The 18558-nt window shown below is 37.1% G+C and overlaps 2 protein-coding genes across 3 annotated transcripts in view; both read left to right on the forward strand.

Moving 5' to 3' along the window:
- Nucleotides 1-18558, forward strand: part of LOC118558327 — a 254277-nt gene that overhangs the window by 213604 nt on the left and 22115 nt on the right. The gene's annotated exons all lie outside the window — the stretch shown is intronic.
- On the forward strand, nt 8497-10969 carry LOC118558304. 2 transcript variants are annotated; one of them, XM_036128825.1, is made up of 4 exons: nt 8497-8884; nt 9899-10064; nt 10156-10280; nt 10610-10969. In XM_036128825.1, exons 1-4 carry the CDS (start codon nt 8744-8746, stop codon nt 10925-10927), a joined length of 750 nt encoding a protein of 249 aa, XP_035984718.1. In that variant the 5' UTR covers nt 8497-8743; the 3' UTR covers nt 10928-10969. The 2 variants fall into 2 exon arrangements, with proteins under 2 accessions (XP_035984718.1, XP_035984719.1); XM_036128826.1 differs by having other exon boundaries at nt 9908-10064.

Below are 18558 nucleotides of genomic sequence, written 5' to 3' on the forward strand. Positions count from 1 at the left end.
GAATTCCCCGGATGTTGTTCTCGCCCGCCCTCTTTATCGAGCATGCATCAGAGCAGACTTGTGCGTTCTTCAGACTGACCGCTTGCCCATAATGCACCGCGGCCGCAGCTTGATTCAAGACAGCGCAGACAGAGCTCACAGCGGTAAGTAAAAAATTCCCTTTTCTGCTGCTGTTGTTCTTCAAAAGTAGGTTTTAAGATCGTTTGAGGCGAGAACATTATACTTTTAAGCTTCCCTATGTGGCCTGTTTACAGAGTTAGTGCGTAATTAAAAGGAGTAGAGTGCATAATATCGCTGGTTATGATTTATTTGTTTTGTGTTTATCTGACTGACGTGTGTTGCTTTATTAACTCAATACTTGCTGGAATAAATTGTAAATGTCTCCCTAGGACGGTAGCAGCATATAAAATAAATAAATAAATACATTCTATAAATGTTTTTCCTATCTAAGTGAGTTTCTTCTGAGTCAGGACACGAATAATTGAGAGGAGAAAGAGGGAAAGAAAATAATAGTAATAATAGTATATGAAAAAACAGACATTTATTTTATACAAATGTTTTATCTTTGGAACAGAATGAAGGTGTAATATATTCAACAAATTATTAACAGTTACTAACATGGTTTAAAACAAAGAAATAACTCATTAAGATCTCATACAAACAGACAATGCCTATAAACTTACAATTAAAAATAGTTGGAATGGAAATTAATTTACGCATTATTTTATGTATTTTTCCAGGTGGTGAAAAAAAAAGAAATGAAGCAGCATGTGAACATGACTCCAACTGATCTACATTAGGTCAGGTGTAGCCATGTTCACTTAAACATGCAGCCAGCTGCAGCAGCTCCCTATCTTCAACCGCTGGATGGTCATCCTCCTCTGGGTCATCCTCCTCTGGGTCCACCTCCTCATCCTCCACGTCTAGCTGGTCCCCTGCCTCTATACTAATATTGTGAAGGATGCAGCAGGCGGCGATTACTTTTGGGGCAAACGTCAGGAAGACCTCCAGCGCCCTTAAGAAGATGAAACGCCACCGTGTCTTCAGACCACCAAAGGCACGCTCAATGATGTTTATCAGCCTTGGCGTGGTGCCTGTTGTAGCATTCCTCCACTTGACCTGTACCAAATATAAAATTAACTTGTAATTTAGGTAATATGCTGATCTGTCTTAATCTTCTATCCAATTAATATCATCTATCAATTGTATGTCATTGCTGGCTCTATTTAAGGACAAGAAGGTAAGAGATCTTACTGGCAAGCTGTTTCCCTATAGAATGCACCACAGGCCAGCCAGCAGAGGGTCACCAGCTCCTCTATCTCCTGTGGCCATCCATGGACCTTCTGATGGGCAGCAGCTGAAGGAGGAGGACGATGGTGGCCCTGTTTAGCTAGAAGGCTGGTTTCAGGTCTCCTTCATTAAAAAATATTTGGAGGATTGGCACAGAAGTGTTTATCCTCACATATTTTGTTTCTGTTTCTTCCTGTAAATAAAAAAATGCCAAATGTTAATTGTTTTTTGTCACCTTTTCTATGCATAAAACTATACCTGTTTAACATGCAGATTATTATAGTTCTCAAGAAAGAAAAGGTAAAATGTATAGTGTTGTAAAACTAGTCAAGTATAGTAAATGTAACAAATGGCTTCCCTTCTCTGGTATTTTTACCATTTCACTGAAAAAATGGGCTGAACTAACTGCACATAATTTATAGATTAATCACTGTAAAGGTGGACAGACATAAAAATGTTTTTTTTTTTCCTTTCTTAATGATCAATGCTGTGAAGGTCAGGAGGTGTATTAAAGTAGCTTAACCCTATTGTTATTAATGTTAAAACTGGGTCTTCATTTTTATTAATATAGGAAAAATAGTCACAATTTCAACCTGATCACGTTTTTAATATCATCATCAATGGGTTTTTTTTAAGATAAAAGTAGGAAATAGGCTGTCAATCTTAAAATGCCTACCAGTTGGCAATAGATGGGTGAGCAAAGCCTGCCTTCTGAGCCTCCTCTGCTGCATCAATCTTCTCCTTGCTCGGATTTTCCTCCTCAACTGCATCACCTCCTTTTCAGCCTGCTGGTAAAGCTGACCAACGACCAGAGCAACAGCAATAATGCTCGTATCGCTCATTTTGCTTCTACAAAGTGCTGATATTTTTTAAAGAAGATTCAATCGCCTCTACAACTACAACAATTACAACTCCCCACAAAGAAATTCACGCTATTGCTGGTTTTATACCCACAGTTCTGTAATTATTTTAGATATTTTTTATACTTTTTAGAAATTAATTTAAATAAAAAACGTTTTCAATAAGATATGATGGTGTAGTGTATAAATAGTTTTGAACGTTAAAGGAATGCTCAAGCGCTGTGGGTGTGATGACGTCACGAGTACACTTCTGTTCCAATGCACAATACGTGCTGCGTGCTCGCGTTCTCGTCAAGTCCGATCTTCCTGTGTTCTTACCGAGAACAGACTTGACGAGAACGCGAGTACGGACTCGCGTTCTCGTGAATTGAGAAACGGCCTGAGTTTTGGGTTTCAGAACAGCTGAAATGAGTTAGTTCAATCAACTCTGAGTTGACTGACTGAGTTAAGCGCGTGCACCACAACTATAAAAAGCCATTATCAATGGAGTGCAGATATCACGAGTCACCATGGCAACAGCGTCAGACAAAAAAAGGTGTGCATATTTCTTATGCAAGCATATGCAGAATTTGAACATGTATTTAAAAAAAAAGTAACATGGCTGCAGCGGCAAAGGAGAGAGAGTTAGGTTGGGTGAAAATAGCTGCTCGAGTCAATGCGTAAGTTTACATTTTAATTACTTTTATACAGTGTTGGGTGTAATGAATTAAGTTACTAAGTCATCTAAATACTGTAATTAAATTAAAGACTATAAAACAATAGTGGATTTAATATCAAATTTTAAAAGGTATATTTTTAATTTAACTTTCTCCCTCTAGTTACACTTTGGTCAATTTAAGATTAATTCATGCAATTGAATATTGTTTATTTGAAAGCATTAGAAGTGCAGTTTCTTGTCTCTCCTTGTATTGTTCAAGTGGTTGAGGTTGATTTGGGATTTAGAAAGTAATTAATAAGTAAGTAAAACAAAAGCAAAGTAGACCAATACTTTCTAGAGACAGTAATTAATATATTAATCTAATTAGACTTGTTGAAGATAAAATTTGTAGTTAGTAATTAAGAACAATTTTAGAGTAACTTACCCAACTGTTATAATATCAGAGGTGAAACTGGAAGAACAGTATTTTATTAAACCTAATTTAATTTTCATGTATAGGTGCAATTCTGCAGGCATCAAAAGAACATGGCAGCAGCTGAAAATGAAATATAAAAACATACTTCATGCAAGTAAGCCTTGAGCACATCATAGGAGCAGAGTAGCTAACTGGCTTTACAAACATTTGACATATTAAATGACTAAATGGCATTCAGTGTCTAGCAGTGCAGCAGCATTTTTGACATAGGTCTAAATGTTCATTCTCATTTGACTTCTATTCAGCCAACAGAAAGAAGGCAGAGGCTCGTAAAACAGGAGGAGGACCTGCACCACCACCCCTGACAAATGCAGAAGAGATGGCCCTGAGCCTAAATGCTGGAAGGCCAATGGCTGAGGGAATTCCTGGAGGGACTTCATCAGAGCCAGTCACTCCAGAAGATTTAAGTGCCTTCATAAAATGTAAGAGGTCTACCTACAGTGTTGTTTTTTTATATAGACTAAATGTGATATTTCCATTTATATTACTTTGGGTTGGGTTTTTTGTTGGTCCCAACAGATTTGGATGGTAATATCTGCCTCTTGGAGCCTCCTGTCTCAACAGTACCCCATACAGTTGTCAGTAGCCTACTCCATACACCATCAATTATGATAAATAGTATTATAAAGTGTACTCTATGAAATGCTCATCTTCACAGGATGATGGGGATGAAGAAACCGTTTCTGCTGCCACAGACAGGCCTACAGAGGTAATTTTAATATTATATGTCTACACATCAAACAATTTACACATTTATATGTGGAGTAGCCTATAGAATTGAAGTTTATATCTATAAATGGTCATCCTTATCTCTACCCCCCAGAGTGTGGAAGAACAGCAGGAGGAAGGTCCATCAACTTCTGGTGCACAGATGGACACAGTTCAGTGATTTACAGTAAATGCCACAGTTTCATTCTGAATTTTAGACTACATTCATGATGTAACTCTAATCTAATGTATTTTCAGTTGCCAGTTAAGGAGTTATATAGACTTCTTCTTATTAAAAAGATAGAAAAAAACAGCAAAGAACTTGTATACTTGGACCACCAGATCCAAAAGGCAGATCTGGAAATCGACATTCTGAAACTAAAGCTAGATGTGAGCATATGGTCACAGGTGAATTCTAGGAAATATTGTAACTATTTTAAAATCTTTTTTTTTTTTTGTTTTCTTTTTTTTAGCAAATGAAGAACACCATATAAATTGCTGTGATAGGATAGGGATATGACAAAAAATCCACTCTGGGCCTCAAAATCCTTTCCCAACGTAAATGTAACTCCCTACGAAGTAATACAGCCTCTTCGTCAACAGGATCATCCATAAAAGGACATGCCATTTCATTCCCTTTGATGTGCTCTGCGTGACTGAAATGTGCGCAATGAATATGTCCCCAAAGAATCAATGAGATGTTTAAACACCACTTCCTCTTTAAAAAAGGGGAGGAGACCAAAATAAACTGGATTTTCTGAAGAAAACCTGCTCCTGACTAGGTTACACAGCAAAAATGCCAGTGTTAAAATCTTAGGTGTAGTGTTAATAAAATAGTGTGGGTGTTGTATTAACACTACACAGCAGTAAAATAACATTCCCAGTGTAACTTGTGACATATTTACGTTGTTAGATCAGAGCGTTAACTGGTTGGTGTTTAATTTAAGCCACGCCCTCACGTAACGGCTGCAAACGGCATAACTTTTTTTGGAGACGCCATCTTCTTTTCCAGTGCGTAGCAAGTGTGAGGACACATTTTCCCCCAAAGGTAAGATAAATGTCCAGACACAAACAGTATTTTGATGAAAATATGCTTTTTTTTATTGATGGTCTTGACAAATTTAATAAAAGTAATCAAGTTTTTTTGCACTCATTTTTACAGTTCAGAAAACTAAATATCCCGCCATCTTCCAAAATTTAACGACGGATAAATTTAAATTTTAATGTTGTAGTTGGTGAGTACTGGCTGTTATTTTACCCCATAGTCGAAGTGTCTGTATGTATAGCCTAAAATGGTGTAATTTAAAAAACTGGCATGGCACACTACTAATGTTCGGCTAAACTACTAGCTAAGCTATTATGTAAAAAGCCACCTGCTAGCAGACCGGGAAACTTTCTCTGCTCATAGCTAGGCCTACACACTAGCTTGGATTGAGTTCACGCAGCTGTCTTTTGAGGGAGCGTTTTCTTTAAGTAAAACGCCTTTTCACATTTTTGTAACGTGCACATGTCTGTAACGTCCAAGCTTTACTTTCATCCTTTTTTGTGTGAAAGAAATGCTGGTGCAAGTGGAATATAAGGGAGTCCAGAAATGGGGTTCGACTTCCAGTGACAGATGACTGCTATGATTACTTGAAATTCATTCAAGAAGGTAAGTTTATTGCTAATTTTGTTGGTCTGGCAACCACCGTTAGATTATGTAAGATTCTTTTTATCTGAAATGTATTTTTGTGACGTGGTGGCTGGCGGCGGGGTGGCGGTAGCTTGTTAACTGGTGCAGGTTGATTAGCTTTGCTGGTCTTTTTAAACTGCGCGCGTTGTTACGGCACGTAGCACCGCTCGGCACCGTTTAGTTTTTCTTGTCTGTCTGGGGAAGTTGAACGACAAGTTTTGCGCGGACCGACTTGCGGATCGGGGGCCGTCAAGTTTTGCACGGAGCGGGGGGGGGCTATCCATGTGTTTTTTTCCCTGCCATTCACTATATGCACGCGAGAAAGCAACAACAAAAAAACGCGTGTTAACGTCACATAAACATGCACGCATATCGAGTTAGTTTTTTTTTTTTTTTTTTTTTTTTTTTTTTTTGTTTTTGAATGTTGGCGGCCGCCTCGCCAAGACAGCGCTGCGGGAAACCCTGGAAGTGCAGGACTTTGGCCATATGTGAGTTGGTCGGGGGGGGATCCAGTTAATACAGTGATGTTCCAAAAAGTAATGGGATACGATCGGGCGCGTCTCCGTGGAGCTGCGAGCAGCAGCAGGAGGAGGACCGCGGGAGCGAGCACAGTCTGCTGTTTCAAGCGTCTTTCTCTGGGTTTTAGTTCTTGAAATCAAACAGTATTAACACCAGTAAAATAGTTATATTTCGATTACAGTACAGGTATGTGTCGTTTACCCTATTCTTCCTGTTCTCTACTCAGTTTCAGGTGTTTGTCCTCATAAATTACTGCAATTTAAACGGGGCTATAGCAGTAAAAATCAACTTTAGCTTGTTTAGATTTAGAACCATTCTGTTGCTTAACTTCCCACACTGAAAAATATCCCTGAATAGCCAAAATAATTTAACTTGCAAAAAAATGATTATGGCTTATGTTACAACAAATCAAATGTGATTTCGGCATAAACCTAAGCAAGCTTAGTGCAGACAAATCATCAAGTGTGATCGCATATTGGCTTAAAGCATAAAATTCTCAGCATAGAAATAGTTATTGGTTTGGGTTGTTTGGAGGCAATGGTATTTCAAATAATGCCCTGTCATGACTTGAATTGGGATTAAATCTGCTCAAATTGAAAACATGATTATTGATTATTAGCTATAAATTGCCTGTTTAAGATGAGTTTTCTTTTTTTTCCAGTTCATGCTAAATTCAACTTGACAAGTGAAGTCTGTGTAGAGCTGAAAGACTCCTCTGGAGTCGATGTTGATCCTGATATTTTTGATGAACTGCTGAGGTCTTCTACAGTATCTTTCAAAGTGGTCACTGAGCACACTGGTAAGGGAAAAAAAACTATTTTAAACATTTATGAATGGCCCTTCCAGGGCATTTTCTGTAAAATATAAATTAGAGCTGGGTGGTATGGTAATTTTTTATATCACGTTTTTTCTACTACCAATGTCGGTTTTATCTTTTTTTCTCCAATTTAGACAAGTTTCAAAGCCAGAAATTCCAGCGCCCACCCTTGCTCTGCAAGCTGGATTCTCGTGAGATTTGGAGTTTTCCAAACTCACAAAAATCCATCTTGTTAGGCTAAGAGATTAAAATAAGATTGCCAAAGTGCATAAATGAGAAAAATTATATATTTGTGTTGAAAACTAGAAAAATCTCCTATATTTTGTACAGAGGCTCCTGTTGACGAGAGTGAGGTAACTGATGCTTCCTTCTGTTCTGAAGATGGGTCGTCTTTGAGCTCAGCAAGCTCATCCGCTACAGTGATAACAGAGAACACCAAAGCACAGAGAAGACGACTGATTGAAGGACCACCTGACAGTAAGATGGCCAAAGATGTGAGTGGAGTCAGTGTAGCAATTGGAATATTTATACATTTTCAAAATTCATAGCAGGATGACATTTAGCATCTGTTTCAGATTGTCTACGTAGCTCTGCACCAAAAACCGGGGGGAGAAGATGTATTAAAAGAGTACAACAAGACCAAAAGTCTCTCTGATCCAACTAGAAAGAAACTTGTCAACATTTTAGTGGCTGACATGATTGAAAGTCATGGGTATGTAACCACTTATTTTTAAGTTCACTTATTAAATATATGAAATATATAGTTTCTATTACCTCGAGTTTGACACTTGTGTGAAATAGCATTTTTATGTCACTGTTTTGTAGAAGGGTCCCTCCTGTCGGTGTCCGCATTACCTATGCCCTGGGAATTGTCACCCTCTTCCCTAATTTGAAAGATAATGCCTCGCCAACTGGCTAAGTGAGTATATACATTTGTTTTTTATTGCAGGAACCTTGATTCTCCTATTTGGGTGTGGCACATTTGTATGTTTTGGTCTGTAGAGCTGTGAAGTCGCCTGGTCGATTTATTGGGTGAACCCCGCCTCTCGCCCGTTGACAGCTGGAGATAAGAAACCAGCACCCCTCGCGACCCCAGCAGGGATAAGCGTGTCAGAAAATGGATAGATGAATTGTTTACCATTTTTCTCATTATTTATCAAGTACAAAACTTTGTTTTTGTTATGTATGCAGATTTTAATTATTTCCTTTTATATTTCTAACCCCTATAAGTGAGGAAAAAAAATGATTTCAAAAATTAAATGGTTAAAATAACAGCCGTCAGTTTTAATCACTAGAGTTTAAGGTTTCAACTGACTAGACTGCTTTATCAGCTACCACCATTTTGTATACACACAACTGAATAAACCACAGTAAATTAGATGACTCACTGTATTAAACATGTCTAAGCAATAATTTTAGAAAACGCATTAATAAGCAACTCTTTTTTTTTTTTTTTTGTCCTCTTGTTTTGACAATGACTTGTAGCCCTATTGTGAAGATCCTGTTGAATGGAATGCAGTAGACAATTTGTCTTGTCTATTCTGTTTTGTGATAGGAGCATTACTATGATCCTCAAAGTGGACAGGGGTACCTGGCCTACCGATTGAAAACCGTACAGCGGAACACTGCAAGCAACTTCAGGAGAACCTCTGAGTCTGCTCATCAGTGTGGCCCCAAAACTCTGAGGCAGACAGAAACATCTGACCAGCTGTTTGGGGATGATTGCACAGAAGCGATTTCCATAATGAAGCATTCGTCAAACCCAGAAGTCATCAAGGAGAAAATGAAGGCAACATTTCAACATAGACAGAAACTGCTGCATGATCTGGAGCAGTCATCATTCATCTTGGATCACTTCCCAAGATTCTTGGATACACCAGGCTTAGTAAGAAACATAGACTTGATTAACTAATTATTTGTGTTGAATGCGGTACCGCGCACGTGACGTCACCGTCTCAAGAGCAACGCCCCTTTTGCCGCTTAGGTAGGGCATACAGGAGAGAACGCATACAGGAGAGAACGCACGGATAACAGATCTGACCGACTTTACAGCCGTTAAACTTTCCCAAGACGATGTCCCAGGCACACGGATTACTGGTCGAACTGTGGAAGAACACACCAACCTTCAGCTCAAACGATGGCTTGAGGTTCGAGGGTTTAAAAAGACTGGAAAACTGGCCGAGTTGATGAACGGTAAGCTTTGTTTTTTTTTTTCCTGCGCGGCGATCATGGCAGCGTCGGCCGTTTTTTTTTTTGTTGTTGTTTGCAATCACCGTCCAGGAATGGGTATATGTTTAATGTTTGTCTCATTTGAAATGTTTTTGAGTAAGCTATCCTGGTAGCAGGCTATCATGTTAGCGCCTGCTACCATGATAGCCTATATGCTGTCATGGTAGCAGGCGCTACTTTATTAACATGTCGGCCACCAAAATACTCTTACCTTGACTTGATGTCGCTGGAATTGGGTCAGGATGTTCTTCGGTTGGGCCCTTTCCTCCAACAAAATGCTTGCTACATATGTACTTGAATTTGGTAACTTTTTCCGGGTTGAACTGTTGTGTAGGCCGACCGCCCCGGTGTTCCAAGCGTACACATTTCTCCTTGGCAGTCTTGAAGAAAACATCCTTCATATGCGGCCGATCAGCGTAACTCGAGTCGCTGTTGCACGTTCCATAGCAACAATGTTTAAAAACCATGGTCTTAGATTTGGAAAAAGCATTTGTTTACCGAGTAAAACCAAGGGTAACGCACGTCTCTTTTACAGCGACACAGCGGCGGACTATGCAAGCATGCCCTACTGCGTACCACGTGATGTGACGTCATCGTGACGTTGTGTTTCTAAAAATAGCTCGCGCGCGGTACCGCATTGCATTTTGATGCATTTTTTTTTCTGTGCAAGATCGAGCAGGACTTCATTAGGCTCTTTGGGGAAGACATCTCTGGAAAGTTCATTGCAAGATGGCCTACATTCTACAAACCGAGGGTCATCACTGTCAGCAAAAGCCTTCGACAGAGTTCTCATCTGGATGAGCTTCTGTCCGCTCAGGAGGAATCAGGTGAATATGGTGAGTGTTAATATATAAACGTTTTCACACTTCTCTCTACACATGCATTTTGCATGCTCTGATTGTAAAGTTGGTATGTGTTATTTTTTAGAATGGGACAGAGACTTGGCAGCCATTCTCCTGCTGGTTCATCTCTTGCCTCCAACTGCAAAGGGGAAGAGACAGGGTAAAATCAGTGCACCTGAGGCAGCTGACCGTGTAGTCAAGTTCATGAAGGTATGGTTTTGATATGACAATGTTTTGCTTCACTTAATGTAAATCAGACTGTTTTTCCAAACTTTTTTATTTTGGGGTGTCCAGTGAAATTTTCTGACAAAATAGAGCTCGGCTAGTTTTGGGAAAATAGCAACGGTATAAATTGTTTGGAGTTGTGCGATCACAACAAAATGGATGGCATAAATAACTTTTTTAGCCCACATGGTTAATGTTGTATATCACAGCCACGCTTTTGATATGTTAAACACTCAATGAACATGCGCTTCATGTGTTACTTGTAAAGGATTAAATTAATCAAGTTTTTATAATGCTCATTATCTTATTCTTAGGCGGGGACAAGCTTTACAACATTCCTTGCCAGAGTTGGATCTACACAGCCCTTCCTCCTTTGTGTGGGAGAAAATAAGAGCACTATCCAGAGGTTTTATATCATCCTGGATCAGAAGCCTATTCCCTGTGTGGCACAGACTGCAGTGGCTGCTTTCGACAAACTGTTTAAGGCACACTTTGTGTTTGCTGTGTCTTACGATGCAACCCTCCTCAACTTCTACACATTCATCCAAACAACGGTTTATGGCATTGACGTGGCCACAGCAAAGGAGAGCCCCAGAGTCAAAGAAATCAGAGTGAGGATTAACAACATTTGATGTTAACCTGTTATGTCTGTAAAGTTCAGCTCAGAAATTGTTCAGGCCTCTTCCAGCATGTAAAGTTTAGTCATGCTTTGTATCCAGGGAGAAAACTACGTTTGAGATGTGGGGAACATTGTTGTTCATCTGTTTTTTACACATATTCTGGGTTCAAGAAACACTTGGTAAAAGCACATGGAGACACACTTGCCACCGAAGTTCTTAATGTGGACAATGTTATTGATGGGGTTGAGACAGCTGATGTTTGTGCTAATGACCCATTGAATAACTCTCCTGTTGGTCAACAAAATCTTCCCAAAAAAAGACAGTTAATGGACATATGCAGCTCTGTTATTGCTCAAGTTCAAGCAGCAGGAGTTTCAGAAAGTATTGTCCAGTCTTTAACTTGTTCAATGGAGGAAGTTGTTAATGATGTACATGTTCAAGCACAGGATGCTGTTCTTCAATGTCTTTCATCAGAGGGGAATGAACAGACCTTAAACAAAGTCAAAAAGTGTTTTGAGAACTTAGAAAATCCGTTTGTGCACCTTAATACAGAAACAAAGAGACAAAGATATTTTGAAAAAAAATGGAAAATTGTTGAACCAATAGAGTATGTTCTTGATGTACGCTATGATACACACGTTGATAAAACCACAGGTACATACAGTCAGGTTCCTGTCAATGATACATTTATGTATGTACCTATTTTACTCTTGAGTCATTGTTTACCAACCAAGAACTCAGTAGCTGCTTTCAGCAAGGGAAGAGTCATGAAGATGGGATATATAGAGACATCAATGATGGTTCTTATCTCAGAAGTCATTCTTTATTTTCAGAGCAAGAACATGCACTCCAAATACAGCTGTATTATGATGATTTTGAGACAGCAAATCCTTTGGGACCCAAAAGGGGTTCACACAAACTTGGCTGCATTTACTTTATTTAAAGAAATTTGCCAACTAAGCTAAATTCAGTTTTGATGAACATTCATCTGGTGTCTCTATTCCATGTCGAGGACTTAAAGAAGTATGGTTTTGGCCCAGTATTGCAGCCGCTTCTTAATGATTTAAAATTTCTTGAGACAGAAGGTATTAAGGTGGCATTTTCTGACACACCATTAAAGGGTTCAATTGTTCAAGTTACTGGTGATAATTTGGCATTACATGGACTTTGGCATAGCGGAATCATTTAGTGCAACCTATTGTTGTCGATTTTGTTTAACTGATAAGACAAAGTTAGTCAGTATTCAGTGAGAATGACCAAAACATTATTTTGCGCACAAAAGAGCTCTATTCCGAACATTGCGACAACATGACACAAAATCCCACGCTAATCCACTCTTTTGGTGTAAAAAGAGAGTGTCCTCTTAATGCACTGCAGTATTTTCATTGTTCAAACAACTATGCAGTTGATATTATGCACGACCTTTTAGAAGGTGTTGTGCAATATGAACTTCAGCTTCTTTTTCAGTACATGGTTAGGACTAATATAGATTTAAACACCCTTTCAGAAAGGATACAGAGCTTTAACTATGGCTACCTTGAGAGAAACAACAGACCTAGTGCAATCAGAATTGATGGTGGCAATGACCTTGGCCTCAATGCTATTAAGTCGTGGTGCCTCTTACGCAACACACCTTTGATGTTTGGAGATCTAATTGACAGGGACAACAGTTACTGGAGAGTAATTCTTTTGATTCAAATTGTCAATATTGTGTGCTCACCAGTAATTACAGATGGTATGACTTATTTTTTAAAGCATCTGATTTCTGACCATCATAAACTCTTTAAATCTGTATTTACAGATAAGAAGCTGATTCCAAAACATCACCTAATGATACATTATCCAAGATGTATCAGAAAAATAGGACCACTCATCCATGTGTGGTGTATGAGATATGAAGGGAAACACAATTTTTTTAAGAAATCTGTGAAGAACTTTAAGAACGTTACTAAAACCTTGGTGAAAAAGCACCAAAGGCAGCTGGCTTTTCATTGGGAAAAGTTTTATTTTCAAAGGTTTCAGTTTGGCCCTCTTAAAGATTATCCAACAAATGAACTAAATTGCACAGAGGTTTTAAGGTCTTGTCCCAGATTGAATGTGCAATGTGTGTCCACAACTTCATGGGTGAAAAACTTTGGAACACAATACCGCATTGGAATGTTTGTTTGCACAAGTACTGAAAATGAAATGCCTGTTTTTCAAAAAATTGTCAACATCATTGTCAACAACGATGAAGCATTTCTTTTGACTACTAAAGTCACTACAGAGTTTTTTGAGGAGCACCTGAGTGCTTTCAAAATAGACATTGTGGAGGATGTGTTTGCTGTTGTTTGTGTGTCTGACCTGATATATTATCAGCCTTATGACAGACAGTTTTCAGCTGATAATGATGAAAAAACGTATATTGTGCCCCGCTGCTGTTTTATATGAGCTGCGCATTGTTTGAGGTCTTTGAAAAAGAACTGTTTAATAAAAGGGTTAAACTTTGAATTTCTGTTGTTTTTTAATATTTTGGGTTTTTTCCCCATTATACTTTGCATTGAGATGCTTAGTAGTCCATTCTTTACTATTTAAAAAACAAAACATTTGGTTTTGGTATTGACACCACAATAGTGTTAATTTTTAACATTATATTTCAACACAAACACTATTGTAATGTTAATAACACACCCAGTAGTGTTGGATAATCAGCAATGCCTGGTGTAAATTTAACAAAAATTGGGTGTTAGTCTATTAACACTTTCATAAATGTTATTTTAACACTAGCTAGTGTGGACACATATAGACACTTTTTTGGTGTTAAATTTTTTGGGTGTTGAATTAACACTGGCATTTTTGCTGTGTAGGTTCACAGAGTAAATTGCCATGGTAACTGACTCTGAGTTTAAGTTACCTCTCTTTCAGAAACGGGCTCGACTTATTCTGCTTTCTCAGGTTTAACTTATCTCCCTTTCTGAAACAGAAAACCCAGAGTTTCCCTCATTTCAGGGTTAACATACTGTCACGCCCAGCTCAAAGGCTATGACAAGAACGGGAGGCAGACGAGCAGATCTAGGTCAAAAAACATTTATTTAGAAGACCCATGTGTAGCGACCACAACTTGTTGTGGTGCACAAGTGCTGCTGCCTGCTCCCACCAGATTCCATCTGGAGGCCAAACCAAGCAGGGCGTGGCTTCTTCTTCTTCTTCTTCTTTTCTATTATGGCGGGTCGCAATCAACTTTAAGGTGCATACCGCCACCTACTGTACACGAGTGTGTAGCAACTGTATTCTACATCAGTCATATTCTATTTTTTAATTTTGTGTTATGAAGAAAAATAAATAACGCTTTTCTTATCATACAAATATCCATTATATTTCCATCATTTCCCAATATTCCTTTCAAACTCCATTCTTGATCTGTCTTTCCAACTATTCTTCTCAATTTCTCCCTTTCACGTTCATATGTTTTACAGTTCAATAGTATATGTTCTACATTTTCTTTCTCTCCACATTTTTCGCATTTATCATTATTTTTCTTCCCTATTAAATATAAAGTATCATTTAAATATGTGTGCCCTACTCTCAATCTACTCATTATTATTTCTTCCCTTCTATTTCTCTCCTTAACATTTCTACTAAATATTGACTTCTGTATTTTATATAATTTCCTTCCTTTCTTATCTTCATTCCATCTTTTTTGCCATATTTCCATTTCTTTATTCTTAATAATTGATTTCCCTTCCCCTTTGCCAATAGGTATTTTAATCGTTATTGCCTGATCTAAAGCCCTTTTTGCTAATTTATCTGCCCTTTCATTGCCTTTTACACCTTGATGTGCTGGTACCCAACAGAACCAAACATCAATGCCACCTCTGTATAATCTAAATAAGCTATGTTGAATTTCTAGTACTAGATCTTTCCTATTGTTTCCTTCTCCTTGAATACTTTCTATGACTGCTCTGGAATCTGTGCAAATTACTACTCTGTCTGGTCGCACCTCCTCTACCCACTGCAAACTGATGATAACTGCCACCATTTCTGCCGTAAATACAGATAGTTGATCAGATAGTCTTTTAGATATGTCAATTTTAAACTCAGATATATAAATTCCTATTCCCACACATCCTTTTGAATTCTTAGAACCATCTGAATATATTTTAACATAATTATAATATGAGTTTCTTAAGTATATATCGGTTTTTACCCCTATTTCTTTTAAATACCAATCGTTTTTCATTTTAAGTAGTTTTATGTCTACATTTACTGCCGGAAATATCCATGGAGGGCTAACGTTAATTGGATTAAATTGAGCTATTTCTTTATCTTCTAATTCATATATTTTAATCCATTTGTTTATGATCCATCCAAATCCATTACTATGGAACTTTGAATATTCCCAACAATATTTTAATATTGTTGCATTTACATTTTCATCTTTTTTACTTTTTATTTTCATCCAGTATGTCAAAGCTAATTTTATTCTTCTTATTTCTAGTGGAATCTCTCCAGTCTCTACTAGAAGGGCATTAATAGGTGTCGATTTTACTGCTCCTGTACATATACGTAAAGCCCTATTCTGTAAAGTATCTATTTTTTGTAATGTTGTTTTAGCTGCTACTCCATATATAAAACTACCGTAATCTATTGTTGATCTCATGAGAGCCCTATATATGTTTAATAATGACTGTCTATCTGCACCCCAGTTATTTACAGCCACAGCCTTTAATAGATTTATCACTTTCTTACATTTAGTTTCCAGATTCTTTGTATGCGTTTTCCATGTATATGATTGATCCAACCATATTCCCAGATATTTAAATTCTGCTACCCTTTCCAATGGTTGTTCATATAATGTTATTGTACCTATGTCTATGTTTTTCTTATTTGTAAAAATCATATAACAAGATTTACTTGTTGATAATTTAAAACCCCATTCAAAGGACCATTTTTCTACTTTATTAATCGCTTTCTTAATTTTACCTATAACAAATCTTGTATTCTTTCCTCTCATCCATAAAACTCCATCATCAGCATATAATGCAGATTTTATACATTCTTCTGTTTCAGAAAAGATATCATTTATCATAATATTAAATAGTATTGGGCTAATTGCACTACCTTGTGGAATTCCATTTTCAATATTCAATTCTTTTGAGTAATCATTTCCAATCTTAACTTTTATTTTTCTATCCTTCAAAAAATTTGCTATCCAATTAAACATTTTCCCTCCTATTCCCATCTGTTTCATTTTTATAAGTAATCCTTCTCTCCATAATGAATCATACGCTTTTTCTATGTCAAAAAATACTACAATCATAATTTCTTTCATTTTTAAAGCTTTCTCTATATCATTACTAACTCTAGTTATTGCGTCCATTGTTGATCTTCCCTTCCTAAATCCGCACTGATTTTCATTGATTAATTTCTTATGATCAAGAATAAATTCTAGTCTATTAATCACTATTTTCTCCATCCACTTACTTAAGTGTGAAGTTAATGCTATTGGTCTGTAATTATTTGGATTTGTAGGATCTTTCCCTGGTTTATTAAACGGTAGAATTATTGCTCTCTTCCATCTATTTGGTATTACACCTTCTTTCCATATTTTATTAAACAGTTTTAATATTAATTCTAATGTTACTTCAGGAATCTGTTTAAACATAGCATAGCATAACTGATCTTCCCCAGGAGCTGAATATCCTGTCCCTTTCAATACTGCTTTAATTTCCTTCATAGTTATATTTATGTCTAGTGTTGAATTATATGTTTGACTTTTTCCCAAAATATTTTTATGTTTGCTAATTTTTTGATTCATCTGTTGTCTATGAATGTTTGTAAGATGTTCCCCACTATGTACTGCCGCAAATGCTTCCCCCAACAAATCTGCCTTATCTTTATTTAACACTACTACTTCCTGATCTCTGACTAAGGCTGGTATTTTAATACCACTCCTTTCCCCAATCATTTTCCTAAACATTGACCATACATTTTGCAATTTAATTTCAGATCCTATTGAGGAAGTATATTCTCTCCACGTTTTCTTTTTGGCTTCTTTAATAATTTTTCGAGCTACTGCTCTTTTCTTTTTATACTTAATAAGAGTTTCAAGTGTTAAATTTTTCTGCAGTATTTTAAATGCCCTGTTACGATCTTTAATCGCTTTAGTACATTCATCATTCCACCAAGGGACTACTTTTTTCCTTCCTTTTATTATTGTTTTTGGTATACTTGAATTTGCAGCATTTAAAATATGTTTTGTTATCTGGCTTGTACACTCTTCTATGTTACCTTTTAATGTAACCAAATGTCTGCTTTCCTCACACTTTACTTTAAATTTTTTCCAATCAGCTTTATTAAAACACCATCTTGTGATTATGACATCTTCTTGCCTCTTTATATTATCATTAATTATAGTACTTACTGGAAAATGATCACTCCCTATTGTGGATTCCCTGTTGACGTTCCATTCACATGATCCTACAAGACAGTCAGATACTAATGTAATGTCTAGACATGATGTTGTATTTTTATGTACATTAACTCTGGTACCTTTTCCATTGTTAAGACAAACTAGTGACCTTTCATCCATTATTTCTTCTATTATGTTGCCATTTTGATCTGTCTTTTTGCTGCCCCAGAGACTATTATGAGCATTAAAATCACCGCACCATACTTCTCTTCTATGTAATTTCCCAGCCATTTCCTTAAGTTTTTTACAATCAAGATTTTTACATGGATTATAATAGTTTATAATTTTAATATTACCATATTTTCTTACATTAAATATTTCTATAATAATACATTCTAATTCATTATTCATTTGGATTTTCTTATAAGCTATTCCATCTTTAATTAAGGTAGCACATCCTCCTCCATTACAATCACTTCTATCCTGTCTTTCCATGTTATATCCAGGGATCTTAAAATCTAGATTTGGTTTTAACCATGTTTCTTGTATACATATAATATCAGGTATTATTTCTAATTCATAAATATACTTTTTAAATTCTTGTCCATTGGCTATTAAGCTTCGAGCATTCCATTGAAGTATATATAGAACCATTAAAAAGAACACTTGAATCCTAGTCCTGGGTATTTCCTGTAGTTTCAGTGGCACTTAGAATGGTATGTATTTGATCTGCTTGTATTTCTTTCATATCTAAAAATCTTCCAGCTGCTGTAACTATTTCCTTTATTTTATCACTTTTCTTCTTCATTTGCACTGTTACATTAACAATATGGCATATAAATGCTACGAAGTTTTCTTTTTTCACCACCATCGTATCTTCATCCACTCTACATTTATGCAAGCATGCATTTTGGATATTTGGATTTGGAGCCAGTATTTGTCTCCAGGGCGTGGCTGGCTTGAAACCAGCCTTTTAACAGCATCCAGGTGTGCTCAATCAGGCAGCCCAGCCATCTGACCACTTCCTGAAAGGAAAAAGAAAAAAAGGAAAAAACAGAGACCCCTAGTGGACTGACGGGGTCGTCACACCCCCACCCATAAAAAAAATGGAGTTCCCATCAAAACTCCATTACCTACTACAATTACTGCAATAACTTAGAAGCTAGGAACACGGTGCTCTGGATAAAGCATCAGCAACAACATTATCTGAGCCCTTAATGTGGCGAATATCCAGACAATAGGACTGCAAAAA

The sequence above is a fragment of the Fundulus heteroclitus genome, unplaced genomic scaffold (assembly GCF_011125445.2).
Source record: "Fundulus heteroclitus isolate FHET01 unplaced genomic scaffold, MU-UCD_Fhet_4.1 scaffold_122, whole genome shotgun sequence".
In the NCBI taxonomy this organism is placed as follows: domain Eukaryota; kingdom Metazoa; phylum Chordata; class Actinopteri; order Cyprinodontiformes; family Fundulidae; genus Fundulus; species Fundulus heteroclitus.